Genomic DNA, 20,910 nt, shown 5'->3' on the forward strand with positions numbered 1-20,910 from the left:
GATCTGACTTCTGTTAAGCTTAACTGTAGAAGTATCATTATAAACCTATTCATTGACTAAAGAGTAGGGTGAGTTCAGTAAGTTCTTGACAGTAACAGTAGGTGAGCTCATTTTGTAAATGGAAACTTGAAATTGTCACAAAACACAGTAATCAGCTAAAGCACCTAAAGAACAGAAATGTGTTGTATCACTTCTTAAAAAAAGCTCATCTGTAAGATTATTGGCTACAAAAAAAAAAAAAAAAGTAAGGAAAATGTGGCTTAGTTATCGTAGAAATCATGAGGCTATTTACACATGAGTGAAGCATGGTGAGGATGTTTCCTGGCCATGAGGAGCAGAATATACCGATAAAAAACATACGCAGCAGTTCTCTAAGTTGCGTTCTGTGCCTGAAGTCATCCGCCTTCTCCTCCTGGGGAGAGGGAAGGTTGCTGGTGAGTGCTGATGCTGGGGCAGCCTGACCCAGGTGGAGCAGGGCACGAAAGAATGCCGGCCGCTCTGCCAAGGGTAACGCACTGCTGGCTCCGGTGGCCAGCGGGTGGAGGTGCCGTCTCGCCCATCCAATGAGGGCTCTACGCCACCTCAAATTTTTATACAACAAATCAGGAACAGTTCCATTCTTCAGAAGATTGACAAACCTCTGATGAATCTGTGCATGTTTGGGGTTGCATTCACGAAAGAGCTTTAGTTTCAGCACAGCAGTTAGGCAGAGGTTTAACACTTTGCTTTGAGTTCATGCTAAAGGACTGTCCTAGTTGGGCTGGGAAGAAAGGCTCGTGCAATTTCCTGAGCTGGAGCCATACGGACAGAGAGGAGATTTTTAACTCCCACGTAGATGAGAAAACAGATTCAGTGGCAGCCTCCTGGCCTTGCCACAAGGCAGCTCTTTGCTCCTAGTTTGTATTGCAGCAGTCCCTACCACGTTTGGTAGATCTGTCTTCATTGACATGAACTCCATGTTTCATCTACTAAGTTTGAGGGCACCGAAATTTTGTATCCATGAGTCTGATGTCCTGTAGCATCATCCCAAAACTGGTCTGCCTTTGGAAGAGAGGCACCTGTGATTACTGGAGCATGGAGGTGCGGGTGCCACTGCGGTCTGGTGGATTTACCTCCTGGAAAATCCCTTGAAGCAATGGAGTGTGGAAAATGAAAGACACTTTTGTACTGTACGGAGAAGGAGCAGAACAATTAAAACAAAGATCCTTTTTTCAATGGCTATGATTTATGAACTTGATCCAATTTCAGTGATGAGCCCTGGACTCAGAGGTAGTGTTTCCAGAATTGGAGCATTCTCCTTAAGCTGGAGAAGATTTGTCTCTGCCCTGTCGCAAAGCATGTGTAAAACAAGCGACAAAGGGGAGAGCTCTCATCTGCTGAGGGGGCGGGTGCAACACAGTGCAGAGCTTTGCTCGTTTGGTTCGGAGGCCTGAGGTACTGTTAACGAAAGATGCCAGGCAGCAGGAAGAGTCCCCTCCCTCACCTTCACATGTATATTGTCACCCTACAAAAGCAGCCTGTGCTCAGACAGGACAGCATCAGCTGTGTAAAACCCAGCTGTTGGAAAAAGCGGTCTTTCAGCATTTGCTGGTGGTTACTGCAGATACTGCTCGTTCCAGTAACAGGTCAGTGCAATCCCACAGGGGAAACACAACATTTAAAGAAAACCCCGCATATTATGTTTCTTCCCACTAAGAGGTAAGGAAAGGCAGCACCAGCTGGGTGGGAGGAGGATTTGCATTGCTGCTTAAGGGAGGGCGATGGCACGGTGTGTGCGGTGACCACTGCCTCGGGCCCAAGTTATGCTACAAATTCGTGGCCTGATCAGAGTTAGGCCCTCTATTTTGAGCTGTATGGAAATGGAGTAGCTCAGTAATCTGATTCAAGTGCACTCCCTGCTTGGTTTTTGTCTGCTAGATGGCGTTTTGCTGTTTGTTCTTCATAGCAAAAGAAAGGAGAAAGGTGCAAAGAGCGGTACTAATCAGTACAAGATAACATATAAGCAAATTTCTGTTTTTCAGCTAAGGGCAGGCTAACAGATTTTTTTTCTTAGTTAATTCTAAGAAAATAAATAAAAGTTTGGCCTAGTGTTTCGTTCAGCCCTTGCTGTAGACTTTTATCATTCCCAAATGAACATTTACTATTGCACTGAGATCTATTTGGATTGTTCTCCACTGCTGAGATCTGTAAGTGTTCGTGCCTTGATGGTGAGCAGTATTAAGTGTTTACTTTTATAATTTGCATTGCAGGTGGGCCTCTTGGGAAGAACTGGTTCCGGAAAAAGCACTTTACTTTTTGCATTTTTAAGACTGCTGAATACAGAAGGGGATATCCAGATTGATGGAGTCTCCTGGAACACGGTCAGCGTGCAGCAATGGAGAAAGGCATTTGGAGTGATTCCTCAGGTAATGAGATTACTGCATCCAGCTCTGCAGCCCTCAGCACAGGAATAACATGGACCTGTTGGAGCAGGGCCAGAGGAGGGCCACAAAGATGGTCAGAGGGCTGGAACACCTCTCCTACGAGGAAAGGCTGAGAGAGTTGGAGTTGTTCAGCCTGGAGAAGAGAAGGCTGTTGGGGCACCTTTTTGCGTCCTTTCAGTACATAAAGGATGCCTCAAAGAAAGCTGGAGAGGGACTTTTGACAAGGGCATGGAGTGATAGGACAAGGAGTAATGGCTTCAAGCTGAAAGAAGGTAGATTCAGATTAGATACAAGAAAGCAATTCTTTACTACGAAGGTGGTGAGGCGCTGGAACAGGTTGCCTAGAGAAGTTGTGGATGCCCTCTCCCTGGAAGTGTTCAAGGCCAGGCTAGATGGGCCTTTGGGCAACCTGGTCTAGTGGAAGGTGTCCCTGCCAATGGCAGGAGGGTTGGAACTAGATGATCTTTAAGGTCCCTTCCAACCCAAACCATTCTATGATTCTGTGATTCTATGATTTTCATTGGTTCTATCTCCATATGCGCATAATTACCTTTAAGCTGGAACTCTACTTTTTGAGGGTTTCTATGCCACTCATACAAGAACTCTTCTAGAATTGGGAAGGTACAGCACACTCAACAGAAGTGTTTGTAGTCTGCTTATCCCTGCATCTCTGGAACAGTTTGCATGTTGATTCAAAATAAGATAGTGCCACCTGAAGAAAAATATACAATCAGTAGTGTTCTCAGTTACTGTGTTCTGAAGCCCTGCATCACATATTATGGTTAACATATGTGAATACTACACATTGCCTGTTTTCCCTGACAGGCCAGTAGCAGAATTACTACTTTTCTCATATTTTACTAGACCACTAGCTGATCCCTAACTTGGACTGATCACTTTTTTAGCTGTCATCTCTCATTACCGTGTCATGGTGCATTTATTAGGGAGCACTTCACGTCATTTACTTTTGCATCAGTCCCAGCATATGGGAAGCAGTACCATTTCAGAGATAAAAAAGGAAGCAGCTCCTCACATGCATTTAGGCTCAAATAACTGGGAGAAGAAAAGTCTAAGGAGGAGCAAACAATTAAACCTGGGACTTCTGAGTCCCTTGCCAATGGCCCTGCCACTGGACCAGCGTCCTACATTAGTTAGAGCTGTGGATTGTGTGTCTCAGAAATGAGCATTATTGCCTGCATGCAGTAACACTAAAAAGTGGTTGCTCACTGTGAAGGTTGGAATGAAAACTGATGGAATGAACTGCATCATTTATTTTAATGCCATGTTTTGTATTTTTGTTGTTGAAAGCTGTCAGTCCTTTCCAACAGCACTGATACAGGAGTAACACATACTGGACTTCTCTTCTTTGAAAGCTATGCACTGGATAGGTCTTCAGCTACTAAACAAACACAGTGTTTTCCATAACAATGTTCATTCCTTTGGAAATCTTGTGAGTGAGGCAGAATCATTCAAGTAACAGTTGGCTGCAATCTTACCAATGAGTCACTTGTGTTATTGGGAGGCAGAGGGACAGCAGTTGCAGATCAGCCTGCCATACTGCAAGGGGACATGCCGTCCCACCTTCATCTATCCTTGAGGGGTGGCTGCCAGCCCCAGAGGCTGATACATATGGTTTGGCCCTTGGTCACCGTGGTTGGCCCACTCTTTGACACCCAAGAAGTGAGCCAACCAGGGTGACCAAGGATCTCCTTTTGACTGTCAGCTGTCAAACCCTTCTTGTGCTATTCCCCGCATCCCATTCCCACCGTAAAGGAGTTGTCAACTGCTTTCTGTGCATATTGTTCCCAGATAGTCTACTATCTTAGAAAGGTGGTTACTGTCCTAGAAAGTTGGTGAGCTGCAGTGAACGTATGTATGGTATAATGCTGTTGTGCACTGACTGCATGAGGCACTTTAAAATAGTTGGAGAGACTCTGGGACAGCCAATTTAAATGAAAAATATGCTGTCAGGTTTACGTTTTCAGAATAGTGATTTTCTTTTCCATAACCATCGTAGCAGCAGAGGTTTGTCTTCACTTTCACCCTCTGGTGGGTATGTAGGCTAAAGTCTGCTTTCTACCACAATGCAACAAACCAAAGTAGTTGTAGTGAAGTCACTAATACGACGGTCACTCAGTTTCTATAGTCACTCCTGCTCTATTTCAGCGTCATGGAGGTGGGATTTAACTCTGACTGAGCTGCTCCTGCTGGCGCTTTCTAGGTTTTGGTAGCTGTTAAAAAACGCTGAAATGCTTGTGCTGGAAACACAATGGCTTTGATTTTGCAGACACAAGAGGGACTCAAAATTTCATTTTTCTGCTTGGTGATCAGATTTGAGTTTTGATAGCTTCCCTTTCAAAAAATTTTATCCCACAGTAGCCTGAGTGGAATTTATTTAAAGCAGGCATGCCGAGAAGGCACAACTCTCTTCTCTCTGTGAATTTCCACAATCATGCTCTGAAATTTTGTCAAAGGCAGCAATTTTTTAGCACTTTGACCTTTCCAGAATAGACACTTTCTTCACTGCCAAGTTACAACCTCAACAAAATAGAACCAAGAGAAGGGTGGTGAGTCCACTGGTTACATTCTTTTCTTGCCTGAGCTCTACCAACAGCCTGGTTGGTGACTCGCTGCCTGCTGAGCTGAGGCTTGCTTGGCAAGCTGCCCTTTGATAGCTGACCTGTCATCACCCTTTCTGTCCTCTCTTCAGCATTTTCACGTCTGTCCATTCCTGTACATTTTTATTACTTTATTATTGCTGGTTCAATTCTGCTGCGTGATTGTTGGTTGCAAGCATGAAGAAAAGTCACCCTGCAGATCGAGACAGCTGTGCAGTGAACTGCGAATGCAGCTCCATCTGTTTAGTTTGGAGGACAGGTATGTTATGCAGCTGTCTTCTAAAGGAGGGCTGTACAGGATGAAGGATGCATAAGCCACGTCTCCATTGTGAAATTTTCCTATAAAGCCAAGTATAACTTTCTGTATTGGAAGGGGCTTCCCTGTCTCTCCCATAGTCACCCTTCTGCTCCCAGCCCTTTCTTCCTTGGGGATGTGGTTGCCCAGCCGGGTTTCTGCTTTCCATCTCCAGCTATCCTAGGGAATGCATGGACCGAGGAGAAAGCTGAATGCTTGGTAACAAGTAGCCTCATTATCCCAGTGAAAAATATGATTAATAATTCTCATAGCTGAGTACTCACTATACAGTCAGTAAAGGTATAGAAAACATCATTCTGCAGCCATCAGCAGAATGCGAGAGACATTTATTACACGAGCAGTGTAACTTGCCCTTCTGCTAGTGAGGTGCATTGTTAGTTCATTGTTAAACTTGCACAGTTAGTTCAGTCTGGAAGACTCTGATACATGGATCAACGCCAAAAAATCGCAGCACTCCATTCTCTGGAAGGTCACAAGAGCTGCCAGCCTGTTTGCTTGCTTCAGCTGCAGCTCCTGTCCCAAAGCCTCGCCAAAGAACTGCACATTATGCCTCAGAAGTTCCCACATTCAGAACAAAATGAAGTTTTCACCAGCACTTTCCCAGCAGGGATGAGAAGTTGCGTATGCCACCCTGCCTCTCCTAGCAAAACAAAGGAAGGCTTTTGTTCTTTGCCGTTCACCTATGGCTTCAGAATGGGGAAAAAAAAAGTTGCCTTTCCTTTCCTGGGAGGCTGGCCTACAGCAACACACAGATATTTGCTGTCTCCAGGAGAGGCTTTGCTAACTGAAGGAGAACGGAGCTCTACCGGAGGCATGCTTCCTTGTGAAAACGTTCCAACACTCTCCGTCTCTTTCTTATCCCTCAGTTTCCCAATTTAGAAGAAAAAAAGAGCTTTTCCTCTGTGGAAACCTCATTGATGCGTGCCTGCATAGCACACACAGCATCCTAACACACTGCCGTCTGCTCCACGCAGGCGATGCTGGAACGGCCAGCGGGGTGGTCAGGGATCACGCTGAGCTGGAGCAAAGGCAAAAACCTGCTTCTTTCAGTATCTCAAATCCAGCTGTCAGCGCATTGCGGTGGTGTGAAGGGGTAAATCGTATAAAGCACGTTTCCCGGAGCACTCACAAGGAAGTTCCTTCCTGTAGCTCCTCAAACACCAGCACTGCTGAAGCCCAGCCTGACCACAGCCCTGCTCCTACAGGATGTTTGTCATTCTCATACAAAGCAATTACTCCAGCGATAACAGGCTGTTTGAAGTATAATCGCAGCCCATCATCCCTTCTTTCTGGGCAGTCTTTTCTGATGCTGCTTTTGCAAGCATTTCCCCACCACATTTCCAGGGTGAGGGTATCCTGGTGCATCTGGTTTCAACACACTGAAGCTCTTTTGCGTACAGGTCCTTGTGCAGATTGCATCCTGAAGTATTTAATGGAGTGGAATTGAGAAAAATGCCTTCAGAAATTTGGCTTTGAGTGGAGAACAGGAGACCTGCACCCAATTTTCCACTAAAATAAATGAGGAGAAACCCAAGACTCGTAAGGTGCTGCTAGCTTAAAGGAAGGGGATGATTTCTGGTGTCTTCTTGAGTGTTGTTCCACTGCATCCTGAGGGATCTCACACCATTTTCTATGTGTAAATACTCCATATAGAGTTAAAATCAAATTTAGCATGGAGAACAAGATTACTACACCTTGTGGGACTGCCAACCTCTAACTCTGCACCTAGTACTAAAGAATTCACGTAGCAATTTGATTTTCTTTCGTGTTGACATTGCTGCCATAATGCATACAAAGCAGAGAAGGCTACATGGAGGTCATATTGTTGTTACTCTAACTTCTCTGCGTGTGGAGCTGGTCTCTGGTTCCAGCTGAAGTTGCGTTTGTTCTCCAGCCCTGGGGTGTGTGGGAACAAGGGTCCGTGGGTCTTGCTGAGGACCTGCACCCAGGCTGTCTTTCATTGCAACAGCAGCTACGCACAGCCAGGATACTCTAACTCTTTAGCAGCCTTTTGTCAATGGATCCTTCACTCTTCTGTATGCGTTTGCTTAGGTACTCCCAGGTCTTGGTTCTCCGCATAACACTTCAATCACTTAGGAAGCTTATTGCCACAAACTGGGTGTATCCCACACTGTAACAAATATGCAGAGGCTCTAGCCACTAAGGGGGATTACTGCCCTCCAAAGGGGTGGATTAACAATATTTGGGATGGTCAGAACATAAACATCACCATACAGAAATTCTTGAGTGTTTTGCTTGTGGATGAATGTCAGGTCTGAGAAATGATTTACTGTACGATCACACCCATTATCATCCTGGGTGAATTTGAACAACTGACCAAGAACGAAACGGTTTCAGATTTGCTGCCAGTCTCCCCAGCCATCCGTTCCCCCTTCCAACACTCTGCTTATTTCTACTTTTCCATATTTGTAAATAACACAGAAGTCCATGGGATTCACTTTTGGCTTTTTTCGCTTTAGACTTCTAGCTTTTATGAATTTTGGGGTTTTTTTTCCTGCTTCTTTTTAAGTGGACTCTAGGCTGCCCATGTGACTCACGTGATACTTGTTCAAGCGAACCCTATGTGGTTTCTAATGAGCTGGGAGGAAGGAGGTGTTGAAACGGAGAGAGAAGTACCAGAATTTGGGACAATGAAATATTTACCTTGTGAAAAAAAAAAAAGTGCTTTTGGGAGTAGCTTGCTTTTAGTGCCCTGCTTCTTGAAAGCACAGTTATTAGGAACAACAGCAGTTTCTGAAGAAAGTAGTTCCCTTTCTTTCTCTGCCTGCTGCACTTCAGCAGGAATGTTATTCTTCTTTAAAACTGGTTTGTTCGGTTAACTATTCTTTACCTCTGAGAAATGAAAATGCCTATTCCATTAGTTAAATGCGTGGTGCTCAAAGTGTGAACAAGCCCATGTCTGACACAGTCTCCCCAGCGTTATTATTACCACCGCACCCACTGCTTGGAAGAACCTAATCCTGCTGCAAATACGTCTCCCCGCTCACGCCGCCTAACCAGTGCAGGGCATGGGAAAAGGGCTGCGCTCTTCTTCGCCCAAGTACTCGTTGTTATTAACAATCACGATTATGAAGGAAAGAGTCTAATCTTTCCCCTAGTCTCTACCAGAATTGCCTCAATGCCTGTTAGCCGTGTGCGCTGCGTTAGCTGTGTGTTGCTGCAGTGCAGTGAAGGTATCATCGCACTTCAGTCCTCCCCGCTGACCGCAGGGCACCCCGGTGCAGCTGCTTTTCTCCTCTGCTCGCTTGAATCAGGCACTTCCTTCTCTCTTACACCAAATAAGTTATTGGCAATGGCTTACATATCTTAATTAAGTGAATTAATTAATGTGGTTTATTTTCCTCTGCCATGTTTAAACTTTTAATTAATCCTAATTAAATTATTAATGTAAAAGTGTGTATAAATCACTTTGAAATCTGATGAAATGATGCCAAGTTCCCAGGTTAGGTCAGATGGAAATTGTGGTAGACTGGCCAAACTCTGGGAAAGTACTTGCTGAGTTTATTCTCTCAGCCATTTTCTGCTGGTACAGCTAGTCCTTCACTGCTATCGGTAGCGTTTGACTACCAAGACTCCAAGAAATTATGTGTCTGTGAACAAATGGCATTTTTCTCTAAATAAATATTTTCTTTAGGAAGACAAAAGAGAAGAAAAAAATTGTCCTAAAACTTTCCTCTTAGTATTTGTTCTGTGTGTACAAGGCAAGAGCAAGTGAATGGTAATATTTCTCAACAAGGCACCTGCATTCTTTGAGAGCAAGTTCTCCCTGCTACAAGCAGCATGTGTAGCTCGCAGCATAGAAAGCAGCAGCTTGGTTGTATCTCACAAGAAATGTTGTGCAACCTCATTGTCCCTTGAAGAACCTCATTTCCACCAGAATCTGACACACCCACCCTATGTAAAAAAGAGATTAAACAAATATTTAATTTTGTCTGAATCATCGCTTTTCGAGCTACAGATTGTGTATCTAAGGGATGTCCACTTCAATCTGCTTGCCTAAACCGATGAGAAAAGCAGAACTGAGTAGGAAACTTCAGCGCGAGAAGGATGCGCTGTCAGTGCCGGGAAATATGCGTCCTCTTCGCCTTGTGTGACGGAAGGGAGGCGCTGGACGGGGCAGGGAGGGAGCACGGGCCGCAGCATCAGTCAGGGAAGCCTCATGGGAAGGCAAGTTGTTGCTGCCACGGTCACGAATCGGGTCGTGCTGCGTCACGTCTCAGTGGTGTGATGGTGAGAGAGACGGAGGAAAAATAAAACCCTCTTTTGAGATAGGACTGGGAGATGGTGAAATGTCAGGTAACAGAATGATGCTAATATATATTTAGCTGCAATTGATTAGAACAAGTCATTGATGAAAACTAACTTAGGACACTGTCCCTGAATACCAGCAAATATCCAGGAGGTTTTTTTTGTCTCAGAACGAAACTGGGGGGGTTGTCAGTGATCCTTGTTTTTGTTTGAATATGTTTCACGTAATAAAGAATCAAAAATAGTTTTTAAAAATGCTTATTCCAAAATGGAAACGTGGGCAATCTTTTATCCTGAAAACTGCTGAAATGTGATTTTTACTGTTCTTCAGACAAGTTTGGGTAAGTTTTTATGAAGACAATTGCCAAAAACTGAACATGAGCATTTTTAAAATAACTTTTTTTTGGAACAATATTTTCCAAAATTTGTAATGATCTGCAGTAAGCTCTGTCTGGTAATGGCAGCAGATTGTTCTTTCTCTGTACACTTTACAATTTACACTGCTTTACACAATGTTTCAGGGTATCTGTCTACCTGTCTCTGTATATATTTTTTCTTCTAGAAAGTGTTCATATTTTCTGGAACTTTTCGGATGAATTTGGATCCTTATGGGCAGTGGAATGATGAAGAAATATGGAAAGTTGCAGAGGAGGTAAGACTGTTCAGTGTTATTTGTATCCTTCTGGTAATGTGGTTACAGCAGAGTGCCGTGCAGGTCAAATGATCGTTATATGTTACGTTTATATTGAGTCATAGAAAAAAAAAGTGCTGAGGACAGATAACGCTGCGCTATAAACCATATTTCCTTATTACTTAATAAAAAGGCACCTTTGTCAGAGATTAAAAAACCAAAAAAGATAAACTTCCATACAGCACAGTCTGGGTTCCTCAGTGATTCAGCATCCGTGAGGTTTTATGTTTGGCTCTGCTGGGTGACCCTGAGAGAAAAAAACGTGGAGGAAGCTGATACAGCAAAACGTCCTGTCATCTTTACTCATTTTAATGCTTTGACAAATTTATGAAATCTCTGCAAGGCATTCTTCTACCAAGATGTGTAAAAATGACTAGTAAATGTTTTGGAGGCCAGAAGAAAAAAAAACGAAAAATGTCCGTGGCCTGTCCTAGAAATAAGACTGGTGTTATTGCAATAGGAAAAAAATTATATTCGGCTTAGAAAAATCTTTCCTCAAAGTGTTTTCCAGTTATTGAGATTCTCAGGCCGGCGAAAAGCCAGCCGAGAAGGAGACGCTCTGACACCTCATTCAGGCTGACGTACTGCTTGTGTCACAGGCAGCTGCCTCCTCCATGGAAAATAAGAATCACAGAATATTAGGTTTTATGAACCTGAAGGTTTTCTTCTAGTTTCGTGTTGAGGCTTTAGCAGCTTGGTTTTTCCCCAGATTCTCGCAGCCGCGTCCCCACGCCGAGCTGAGCCCCGCGCCTGACGGCGGTCAGGTGCCACCTATTGGCTCTGGTCGGGCTGGGTAGCGTGCACCCGCACGCCTAACGCCCGGAGAGAAGGCAGATGAGGCTTGCGGGAGGGAGAGAGCTGCAGCCTAGAAAGCAGATTTCTCTTTCCAAGGTAGGGATGAGCTAATTAACACAGACTCGATAATGAATTGGTGCCATTTTCCTTGTTCGTAGCCAGTCTCAAGTATCAGAAAGTGCTTATGAGTGTGGGACTTGATCTGAAAGCTTTCTCCTTTCCCATCCAGGAGGTTAACTCTGTCTCTGCTCTCTCTCTCCTTTGGGTTTACCTAATTTCTTCCCTATGTTTGGAAAAGAGGAAAGTAGACACTTTCTATGAGTAACTTGCTGTCAAATAAAAAACGTAATGACATTTTGGGCTAAATGATGTGTCAGGAGCTTTTTAGCCGGTCCTAGCAGAGGCAGCAGGGTGCTCAGTGCTGTGCTTCTCCAACGCTGGGGGAAAAGCGGAGTGTGGATTAACAGCCGCTGTCTTGAAAAAAACAAACCGTGCTTCTGCTTTTGAGGATTGATTTTGCTATGTGTGTGAATCCAGCCTGGGATTTTAAAGAGCTAAACCCTATATACAAAGGTGTGAAAAAAAATTTATTTTTAAGTGTTTATCATTAAGGAGTTTGGCAAATCCGTGAGTTTTTCATTGCACAGGCGAGAGAGCAAAGCAAATAGAAAAGAAAAAGAGCTGTAATACTTTTAGCAGAAGTGATTGGATTGTTTACAAAGTTCATGCTCTTGAAATCTGGCTTGTTGTCAGTGTAACTTTGGGAGCACGGCACAGAAAGTGAGTTAAATGTCAGCTTATCCCTGACCCACGCTGGCTGCTGAGGATTTAGAGGATCCTGCTGAGATCAGCATCAGCTTTTTATGCTCCTTGCAATCAGCTGCAGAGAGCAAGGCCTTGTCTGAGCAGATGTCAGATGTTTCAGTTTTTACTGCGCCCATATTTCACCACCTGAATCTGTCAGACTCACGTCAGCTTCTGAGGCTGAGTTTTACTCTTGCAGTCAGCTGTCTGGACCCTACAGGTAAGTGGAGAGACCTTGTGCAGTTTTAAGAAGAAAGCACCTTTTCCAGCTGTTAGTTGCAAAATTTCGTTGAAGGACACGATGTGTGTTCAAAAGAGGAGTGAGGAACAAAGCAGTATATTTAATTTGCATATAAATAAAATCATGAATTCTTCAGAAACTCGACAGATGTACCCACACACCCCAGTTTAATATGGTTTCCATGTAAAATGGAAACACAAAGGAGGAATTCCAATATTTTTTTTTCCCTGGAATGAAAATGAATTGCAGATCAGTAATATTTCAAAAATCCAAGGGGGGCTTTTCATAAACCACTCAGGTTGCATCGCATTTTTATAACGTCTTTTGGAGCAATGCGACTCACATGTGTTTCCTAGTTCTCATATTTTACAAAATTTTCTCTGCAAACGCTGCTGATTAGGCCAAGGAGCACAGCCGGTTTGGACCTCTGGAAGGTGCAAAGCTTTACTTTGCGGTGTACAAAATGCATCTCCCAAGGAGAGCAAAAAGGAGCACCGGAAGAAACAGTCACGAGACATCTCCTGGGCCGGATTCTGGTTTCTGGTCCAGGTGACGCAGCTTCGCTTGGCACAGGCACCCCGCAAAACATTTTGTCAGCAGTGCTAGAGGGCAGCCCGCGATGCCATTGCTGTGAACAAAGCACAGAAAGACCTTTGGGGCAGCAGAAGGAGCAGATGGAAATGCTCTCAGAGCCACAGAGACGACAGCCGTGGTGACCTGGGTTATTTTCTCTGTTGCTGCAATGTAGCCTGTGAATTTTGGTTGTTTCTTTTTACCCTCCTATTAATCAGAGAGGCCTAGTTTCCTTTCAAAGATCACTTTCCTTGACATGTCCAATGACGTACATTGCTGCTGGATAAAAAGTTTCAAATATATTGCTTTCTTTAGACTGCTAGCTCAGAATGTTTTGGTCAAAATGCCAAAACTCATTGTACGTGACAAACAAATGAAGCATTAACTCTCAGCTTCCCCACATAAATCCTAGCGTGTTGTAGGTGTCAAATATTTCGGTGCTTTTCGCCTCATCCAGCTACTAGCTTGTAGTCTTTGTAGGACAGACTCTCCCTGTCATCAATTTATATTTTCTCTTCGCTGTCAGAAATGAGAGGCAAGGAAATTGAAGGCGTTGGTTGCCATACCCACAGCCGGCAGTAACAGTATCTCACCCATTTTCCCTGTCCTTTTTCTTTCTGGCAGGTTGGGCTGAAGTCTGTAATTGAGCAATTTCCAGGCCAGCTTGATTTCATTCTTCTGGATGGGGGCTGCGTCCTCAGTCACGGCCACAAACAGCTGATGTGCCTTGCCCGGTCAGTTCTCAGCAAAGCTAAAATCTTGCTGCTCGATGAACCAAGTGCTCACCTGGACCCTGTGTACGTTTTGATCATTTTTTCCATCTTCTAATATGAAAAAAGAAAATCAGTGAGGCAGCACCACTGAAAGAGACCTTCTGTGATTTGTCTGGTCCGTTACTAAACCAGATTTCAGTAATGTGTGTTAGTAATTCTGCATGGGGGATCAGGGAAGCCTAGTTACAACCTTGGCTTTATGTCTGACCCGCACTTTTGCGGCAGAAATGTGGCGCACTGAGACGCTGCCGAGCGTTGGCGTCCATGCACGTGAGCTTTACAACACGTAGCTAGGCTACTGAATGCCATCAGTGAAGCTGTGAGCTGTGCTGGCAGGTACATCGCGGTCTAAATGTTGGCGCTTGTTTGCCTTTTAGAACTTCCCAAGTGATCAGGAAGACTCTGAAGCACGCGTTTGCCAACTGCACAGTGATACTCTCCGAACACCGGCTGGAGGCGATGCTGGAGTGCCAGCGATTTTTGGTGAGCCTTTCTCGTAGTCTCACGTACTGTTTCATTACGTTTGGTGGGCGTGCGAAACACAGCAAGAAGGCTTGATGAGATTGGCTGGATTGATGGGGTCATTCAGGGTGGTTGAGCATCCTGGTCACCTGCAGCGGAGCAGCTCTTTCACATGAGCGGTCGTAGACACCTGTGTTCAGATGAGCTGGGTCGCGTCGAGGAAGAGGTGGCTTCCTTCTTTCAGCCAGAGGGACGGTGCTGTGGGTTACCCAGCTGCTGATCCGGGCGCCTTGTATTGCCGATTGGCTCAGGAGCCCCGGACAAATCCCGGTACCTCACAGAGCTTTACCACTGCTCATGCAGGAACAGCTGCCCTTGCTCTTCAGCAATGGGAGGCTCCGCGGGGCAGAGGGGTTTCCCGAGAAAACATCTGATGGCCAGAACCGCTAATTTCTTTCATCAAGCCACTTGAATATTCCTTTCTTGTTTCATCAAGGTGACAAAGCGGTGAAGTCCTGTGTTATATAAAAATGGTTAGCAAAGGAAATGAAAGGCAAGCTGTGTAATTGTCCTTTAAAATGAGGTTCCTTCCTCTGTGTTTTCTTGACTCTTTCATAAGAGAGGACCTTCATTTTATCAGCAGAGTGCGACATGGTTTTCCATGCGTATTTGCTCAGGTATGTTAGCGTCAGTGGGCAGGTCGTGCATCCCTTTGGGGGTGCTGCTCCCGTACGTGTGCTGGGCTTCAGCCCCGCCGCTGCCGGCCCGCGCTGCGCTCCGCCGTGCCACAGAGCCCCTCTGCCCACAGCACCTTCCTGCTGGCCAGGCCACCACAGAGCTGCCGACAGCTCCTTCCCGTCAGGCCCCTGCCCTCGCCCGAGGCGTGCTGGCATCGCAGGGCCGGTGGAGGAGCCCGGTTTTTCCCTGTCTGCTGCCTGACGGGGCGAACCTGTCGTCTCCTTCAAACACAGCCAGCGGCGCTTCCGTGCTTGGCGAGGAGGTGGCAAAGGCGGCCTTGGCCCCTGGCTAGCAGCCTTCTCCCTCGGCTTGCGGTGCAACTCTGTTTTCCGCAATTTAGCAGCGCTGGGGAAATGCCGTAGTACCCAGAGACGTCAGCAAACCACCTCAGAGGTAAAAACCCAGTTGCAAGGAGAAACCAGCAAGGCCAGAGGCATTTTGTAACTTGAGCAATAGGCAACTTTTCCATGCGTTCAAATTTGAACATCTGGTTTTATGGTTGCAATTAGAAATTGCAAACTGTAAACTGGGCTTTTCCTGTCGGAAGATGACTCTTATGTCTTCACATCTCTTCCCTGCTCTGTTAGTTGCGTTAGCCGAACTCTGTCAGCACCGCCACTGCCCGTCTAACAGAGCGGTATGTTTCTTCAGGTCATCGAGGACAATAAATTGCGACAGTATGAATCCATCCAGAAGCTGCTGAACGAAAAGAGCTCCTTCAGGCAAGCCATCAGCCACGCCGACCGCCTGAAGCTCCTCCCACTACACCACCGAAACTCCAGCAAACGCAAGCCTAGGCCCCAAATCACTGCCCTGCAAGAGGAGACGGAGGAAGAGGTGCAGGAGACGAGGCTGTGAGAGGTGGCGTGGGCACCCTCTGTGTGGAGGGGGTCGTCAGCGGCACCCCACGGTGACAGGACCAGCACCTCAGAGCCTGCGCGAGCCACGCGCACGCTGACCCTCACCGGAGGGGGCTACCCACGCCTTTGGGAGTCGCTCCCCTGCCACGGCAGACTGTGTGCGGGTTAGCCCGTTCTGTGAAGTTTTGCCACTTTGAATGGTAAAACCAGACTTCCTGCGCAAAGCTGCTCCGGGTTTGGTACAAACGAGGTGGCAAGCAGAAGGGGCCTGCTTCGCCCATCATGGTTGTTTCGGAAAACTTTTAGGAATGTTCTCGCCGGGGTGAGAGGCCCAGACAGCAGGAAGCATGTGAGAAAAATAATCAAACCTGGGTGGAAAACAGAAAAATCAGAGTGTAGAAAGCTTCTTGGGATTCACTTCCTTGGAATGAACTAAGGGACGACATCAGCCAGGTGCACAGAAAACTTCCTCCTCTCCGGTTTTCGCGCAGCAGCTGTGAGTTGGACTTGGCAGAAAAGGCCAGATGCCCTTTCGCAGCAGCGCACCGCTCCGCGCGCACCGGGGAGCACGAGGGAAGCGAGGCCGTCGGCTTGCCAGCTCGCCAGCGCCTGCCGCGGCTCCACGGCTGGGGCAGAATCGCTGGAATCCCGCTGGAAACCCGGTCGGCCCGGCCCTGCCCACGCTCGCAGCGGGCTCGGTGCCGGCTGGCGTCGGGGTCTGGCGCAAGGTGGGGCTGCGGGCAGTGGAACTCGGACAGCCTGCGCAGGTCTGGTGCCTTCACGTGCTTCTTGCTGTGGCCTGAGAATGAACAAAAAGCACAGACAGAACCTCTCTGAAGTAGACGTTAATAATGAAATTCATTTTTATACTCTTCTGGTTTGCAGTTTTGTGATGAAACTGAACTTTCTCTAGGATATTTTATTTATTTTAATATTGTTGCAAACATTTACTAAGGAAATGATGTATTTTAAGAGTGATTATGTACTGTAAAGAAAAATATATTTGTACCAAAAGTTTTATATTTGGATTGTTGGGTTGGTTTTTTTGTGGTTTTGTTGGGGTTTTTTTTGCTACTAGTCTTTGATGTCACATTATGATAGAGCTGCCAAACATGAGGGCAGCCCCGGAGTTAGGCCAGGTACTGTCCAGTGCTGTCTTTGTACGCGCAATTGTTCTAGTGATACAGACTCTTTAGGTTACTTTTTTGTCTTTAAGTAAAGATAAGAATAAAAAAAAAGAAATAAAAAAAGAAATAAAAAAAAAGCTGCCTGTACGTCACGTTACAACCCGCCCCCCCCCCCCCCCCCCGCGCAGGCCGACCCTGCTGGTCCCGCCTCAGCCGTCGCTGCCCGTCGAAGCACGCGCATCGTGTTTCGTCACTGCGTCCTGGCCGTGACGACACCGGCCGCCAAGAGCCAAGGCCGGGATCCTGCCGGGCGGCGCCAGGGGGCGCTGCGGTGCGGCGCGGGCCCCGCCGGGCGGCTCCGGCGAGGCCGAGGCCGGTCTGGGACTGTCGCCGCCGGCCCCTCCCGTGGGGCGGCCCCGCGGCTGAAGAAGGGCCACAAAGGGAGCGGCACCAGATGTGAAGCGCTTGTAAATGCACTTCATCACGGCTTGAGACTACAGCACATGGAAGCGTGGCGAACACCGGCCTTCAGGCCTCAGGTAGCACCAGCCGCGGGGCTGCGCTGGACACCGGGCCGGGAGCTCCTGAGGGCTCGCTCTGTGGCGGCAGCTCGCCCTCCTCGCGCCCCTTCCCTCCAGCTCTGTACCGCACTACGTGTTTTCCGCCCAGCGTCACGTATTTCCTCTGCAAACACGCTTTTTTCGTCTATCTCATTTCTTCCCACCTGGGCCTTCGTACTGTACTTCGGTTCTTGCCTGTCCTGCAGTGCTTGCCTGGGTCCCCTCCCTTTCTGGCTGCGCGAACGTCGCCTTGCTTGGCCTCATTTCCTCCATGAAGCGACGCCTCTTGCTCGGAGAGCGTGCTGGGTTTTGCCATGCCGCTGTTTCCCTGCCACGAAGCTCTGCCTGCTTTAGCCTTTGTAGCAACTGGACTAGAGCTATATATTGAAGTAGCACCACTTTTGAATCCCGTCTCCGTTGCTCCTGCCCCCTAAATAGCTCCCCTCGCACTGTCACTTTCCTCACCCAGCCAGCGCTCTGTCTGCTCCTTACAGCGTGCACAGCCATGTCTGGCCGGGAGGCCGGGGCTGCTGCGGCGTGGCCAAGCCCACGGAGGAACGCCACGGATCACGCTTTTCCAGGGTGCTGCTCAGAGGAGCAGACGTACCGCGCGGGAGAGTTTATCATCTAAATAAACAAGATGATATGGGAAGATCAGCAGAAAAGAACCACTGCGTCATCAGAATCAGTGCGCACTTCAAAGCTTGCACAATCAGTAGTGTTAATTTTGGGGGGGGGTCATTGTTAGAGCAAGCGGGAAAAGGCTGGAGAAGAACGTGCTATTTCTTTCAGTCCCGAAATACTGCATCGGCTACTTCAGAGCTCAGGCTGGAACAGGAGGTGAGTCGTTACCAGCCTCTGTGATGAGGAGGACAGCATCTGCTTCCCAGCAGAGGTCGAGAAGAGCACGTTACCATCTTGAATAAGCATTCTTATGCTTGCTGTCGGTGGGATAACGGGTCCTAGGGCTGTTTGCCTGAAGCTGAGCTGCGAAGCTGCACATGTTGCTCATGGTGGAAAATGGAGCACAAGGTTGGGGGGGGGAATGAGGCTGTAGCCCAAGCACAGTGGAAAAAAAGAAAAACCAATGACCTTATAAATGCAAGTTGGGCATTATTTAAGAAAATTTTTCTTTTCACATGCTTGAGTTTGCATACGTGTGAGAAAACAGCCACATAAAAAAGACTACCCCTCCCAAAACACTTTGTTATTAAAAATACACACTTGTACTATTAAATGGGGGTGGGTGTGTTATACGTGGCCAAAGAGAAGACCAGTACTGCACAGGAAGATTCGATTTTACAGCCCATCTGCAAGAAAGCAAAAAAGTTGGAAAGAGTGAAATTGCCCTGCAAAGGCTCTGTGGCTCTCCCTCAGTACAGAGCAGGAGGGTGGCCACACTGCCAGCACCACACTCAGAAGCTCTTAGGCCAGCGACGATGGAGCGCAAGGTTAGCCGAAACGAGCTGGAACTCTGCATGTTTAGCCGTCTTTGTAAATCTTACACACAAAATAACTACACAAAGCAGCTCGATAATCATCATTAGTGGGAACAGCTCAGTATCTCGTCAGGCTCAAACAAGCCTGCGCTTCCAAAAAACAATTTTGGTTTCACAGTTGCTTAGCTGGTATCTTACCAGCTTTAGTATTTTATCCATGAAACACCTGTTTCCCAAGTCTTGTTTCAAGTTCCACCTCTTCCGTTTCCACAAGCTTCGTGTCCCTCAGTCTTCTGTGCCGGTGTCAGAGCTGCCAAACACCTGATTGCCTCTGCACCTCTTTAATTCTACCCTGTTCAAGCAACGGGCTTAAGTCACTTCCCTCAAATGTGGGAGCTGTTGGAAAAGGTGCCTTGTAAAACGTTTCCGCACATTAGGGTTAATTCTGAATTGGTCTTAGTTGTTGGAGGTCAGTTCAGAACTGTGTAATTTGTTGCATTTTATTTATGTAAAAGGTATTCTGGTAACTTTTTTCTCCTCTTTCTGACAGAGATTTGGTATTTTAGCTCTACCATTACTTAGCCATGATTTAATGTTTGGGGAAAAAAAAGCACTTTAGACCTTTGTGTACACGTCTTCACTCGTGGACAATTAACTGCTGCCTAAAAATCTTGCAAGTTAAGCAACGTGCAATGCAATACACATTTCATATACATGATACACATTACAGACCCTCCTGTTCTCCAAAACCAATTTCCTTTTCCTAGGGTAAACAATATTTCTACTAATTTTCTTCACCAGGACTCTCTTCAATGTCAACATACAACCCTTGTAAATGCTACTGGAGGTTTTCAAGTGAAGTCCAGCTTCCTTGCCTGTTATTTTCTCTTTTTTCTCAGCAGGTTCCTTGTCATTCTGATCAAAGCGTTAACGTGTGGACGCATTTTCTTAGTTTCCTCTCCCTAACCCTTTTAAACGTACTACATCATAAAAATGAATTTTGGTCACTCTGGTATGATCAGGGGCCTACAGTTATGGTTGCTATCTCTGTGATGAGCCTGGGAGTTTGGTGCGGGCTCTGCAGCTGGAGAAGGCACGTGCCACCCCTGGCACCTGCCAGGTATGGGCGCTCTGTTGTCTCCTAAGCGTGGGGACCGCATCCCAACTCCACTTTGGGCTAATACTACCCAAACTACAGCTGGGCTGCCGCTGGGCTGAGGAAGTGTTTCCCCTCTTTCAGGCTTCCTTCTGTTTCTCTAAATCCCTGGGATGAACCTTTCTGCTGTCTTAACTGTATGCAAAAGCAAACTTCTGCCTTCTGAGTCTGCCTTTGCTGCAGCCCAGCACAAACACGCCTCGTGCTGTCTCGACAGCCGCTTTGACTTCAGGTTTTTGAAGAACAGCCCATTTTGTTATTCCGAAGTCTTTTAATTATGGTCTGAACATCATAAACATCGCTTTAGCCGGAGTTAGCACCAAGGGAGTGGCCCCTCATCCTTTCTCCAGCTTGGCTCCTTCTACAAGCATCTTCCACCTATAGAGGCTATTCTGCTTCTCCAGTTTTACTGGAAAGATGGAGGGTTTTAGTTTTTTTTGTAAATCACTTCGCGCTGTATTATGGGAAGAGAAGCGCCTCAGAGATCCAGGCCCTCCAATGTTTTTCTTGTTGATGAATGTCGGTGCCTTTGTTGAATGATGGAGAAGGTTTCCTCACACTTCATTTTGGAGTGCTCAGATAGGGGCTAAATCAAAAGTCTTTTCACTGACCACGTGGCCTGTGGAATGGCTGCGACCTTAGAAGCTTCCCTGTACTTCCCGACATCCTCCTCCACGTAGACAGGGCATCTCTCTCTTCACTCACCTCACCTTTTTTAAAGATGCGGGGAGGGGTAATACATGGGAGCAGAGTGCAGCACAGAGCGGCATGGTCCACCACAGACGGCATGCTGAAAACCCCTCTGCTTAAGACAGAAATGAGGAAAAAGGATTTCTCCCATTACTAACCCAAAATGAGAGCGGTTGGTATTACAAGTCATGTGTGAGGAGTGCTGTTGGTAGCATCACAGGACGAACCTGAAGATATAGGGAAGCCGTGAAGTCATAAGCAGAGCCTTGCCTGGCTTCTGCACAACCTGTCACAACCCAAAGGACAAACCATTGGGGAAGCCAGTGAGTTCCCATCCAAACTGTTTGACGGTTATGTGATTTCCACCATTTGAGG

General features: G+C 46.7%; 1 protein-coding gene across 1 annotated transcript in view; it reads left to right on the forward strand.

Moving 5' to 3' along the window:
- Positions 1-16,647, forward strand: part of CFTR (CF transmembrane conductance regulator) — a 91,547-nt gene extending 74,900 nt beyond the window's left edge. The window contains exons 23-27 of the mRNA XM_075428207.1: positions 2,250-2,405; positions 10,189-10,278; positions 13,355-13,527; positions 13,881-13,986; positions 15,355-16,647. Of these exons, the coding sequence (XP_075284322.1) occupies positions 2,250-2,405; positions 10,189-10,278; positions 13,355-13,527; positions 13,881-13,986; positions 15,355-15,561 (732 nt within the window). The 3' untranslated portion in view covers positions 15,562-16,647. The remainder of the gene's footprint in view (positions 1-2,249; positions 2,406-10,188; positions 10,279-13,354; positions 13,528-13,880; positions 13,987-15,354) is intronic.
- The last annotated feature ends 4,263 nt before the right edge of the window (positions 16,648-20,910 follow it).

The sequence above is a fragment of the Opisthocomus hoazin genome, chromosome 8 (genome assembly GCF_030867145.1).
Source record: "Opisthocomus hoazin isolate bOpiHoa1 chromosome 8, bOpiHoa1.hap1, whole genome shotgun sequence".
NCBI classification, from domain to species: Eukaryota; Metazoa; Chordata; class Aves; order Opisthocomiformes; family Opisthocomidae; genus Opisthocomus; species Opisthocomus hoazin.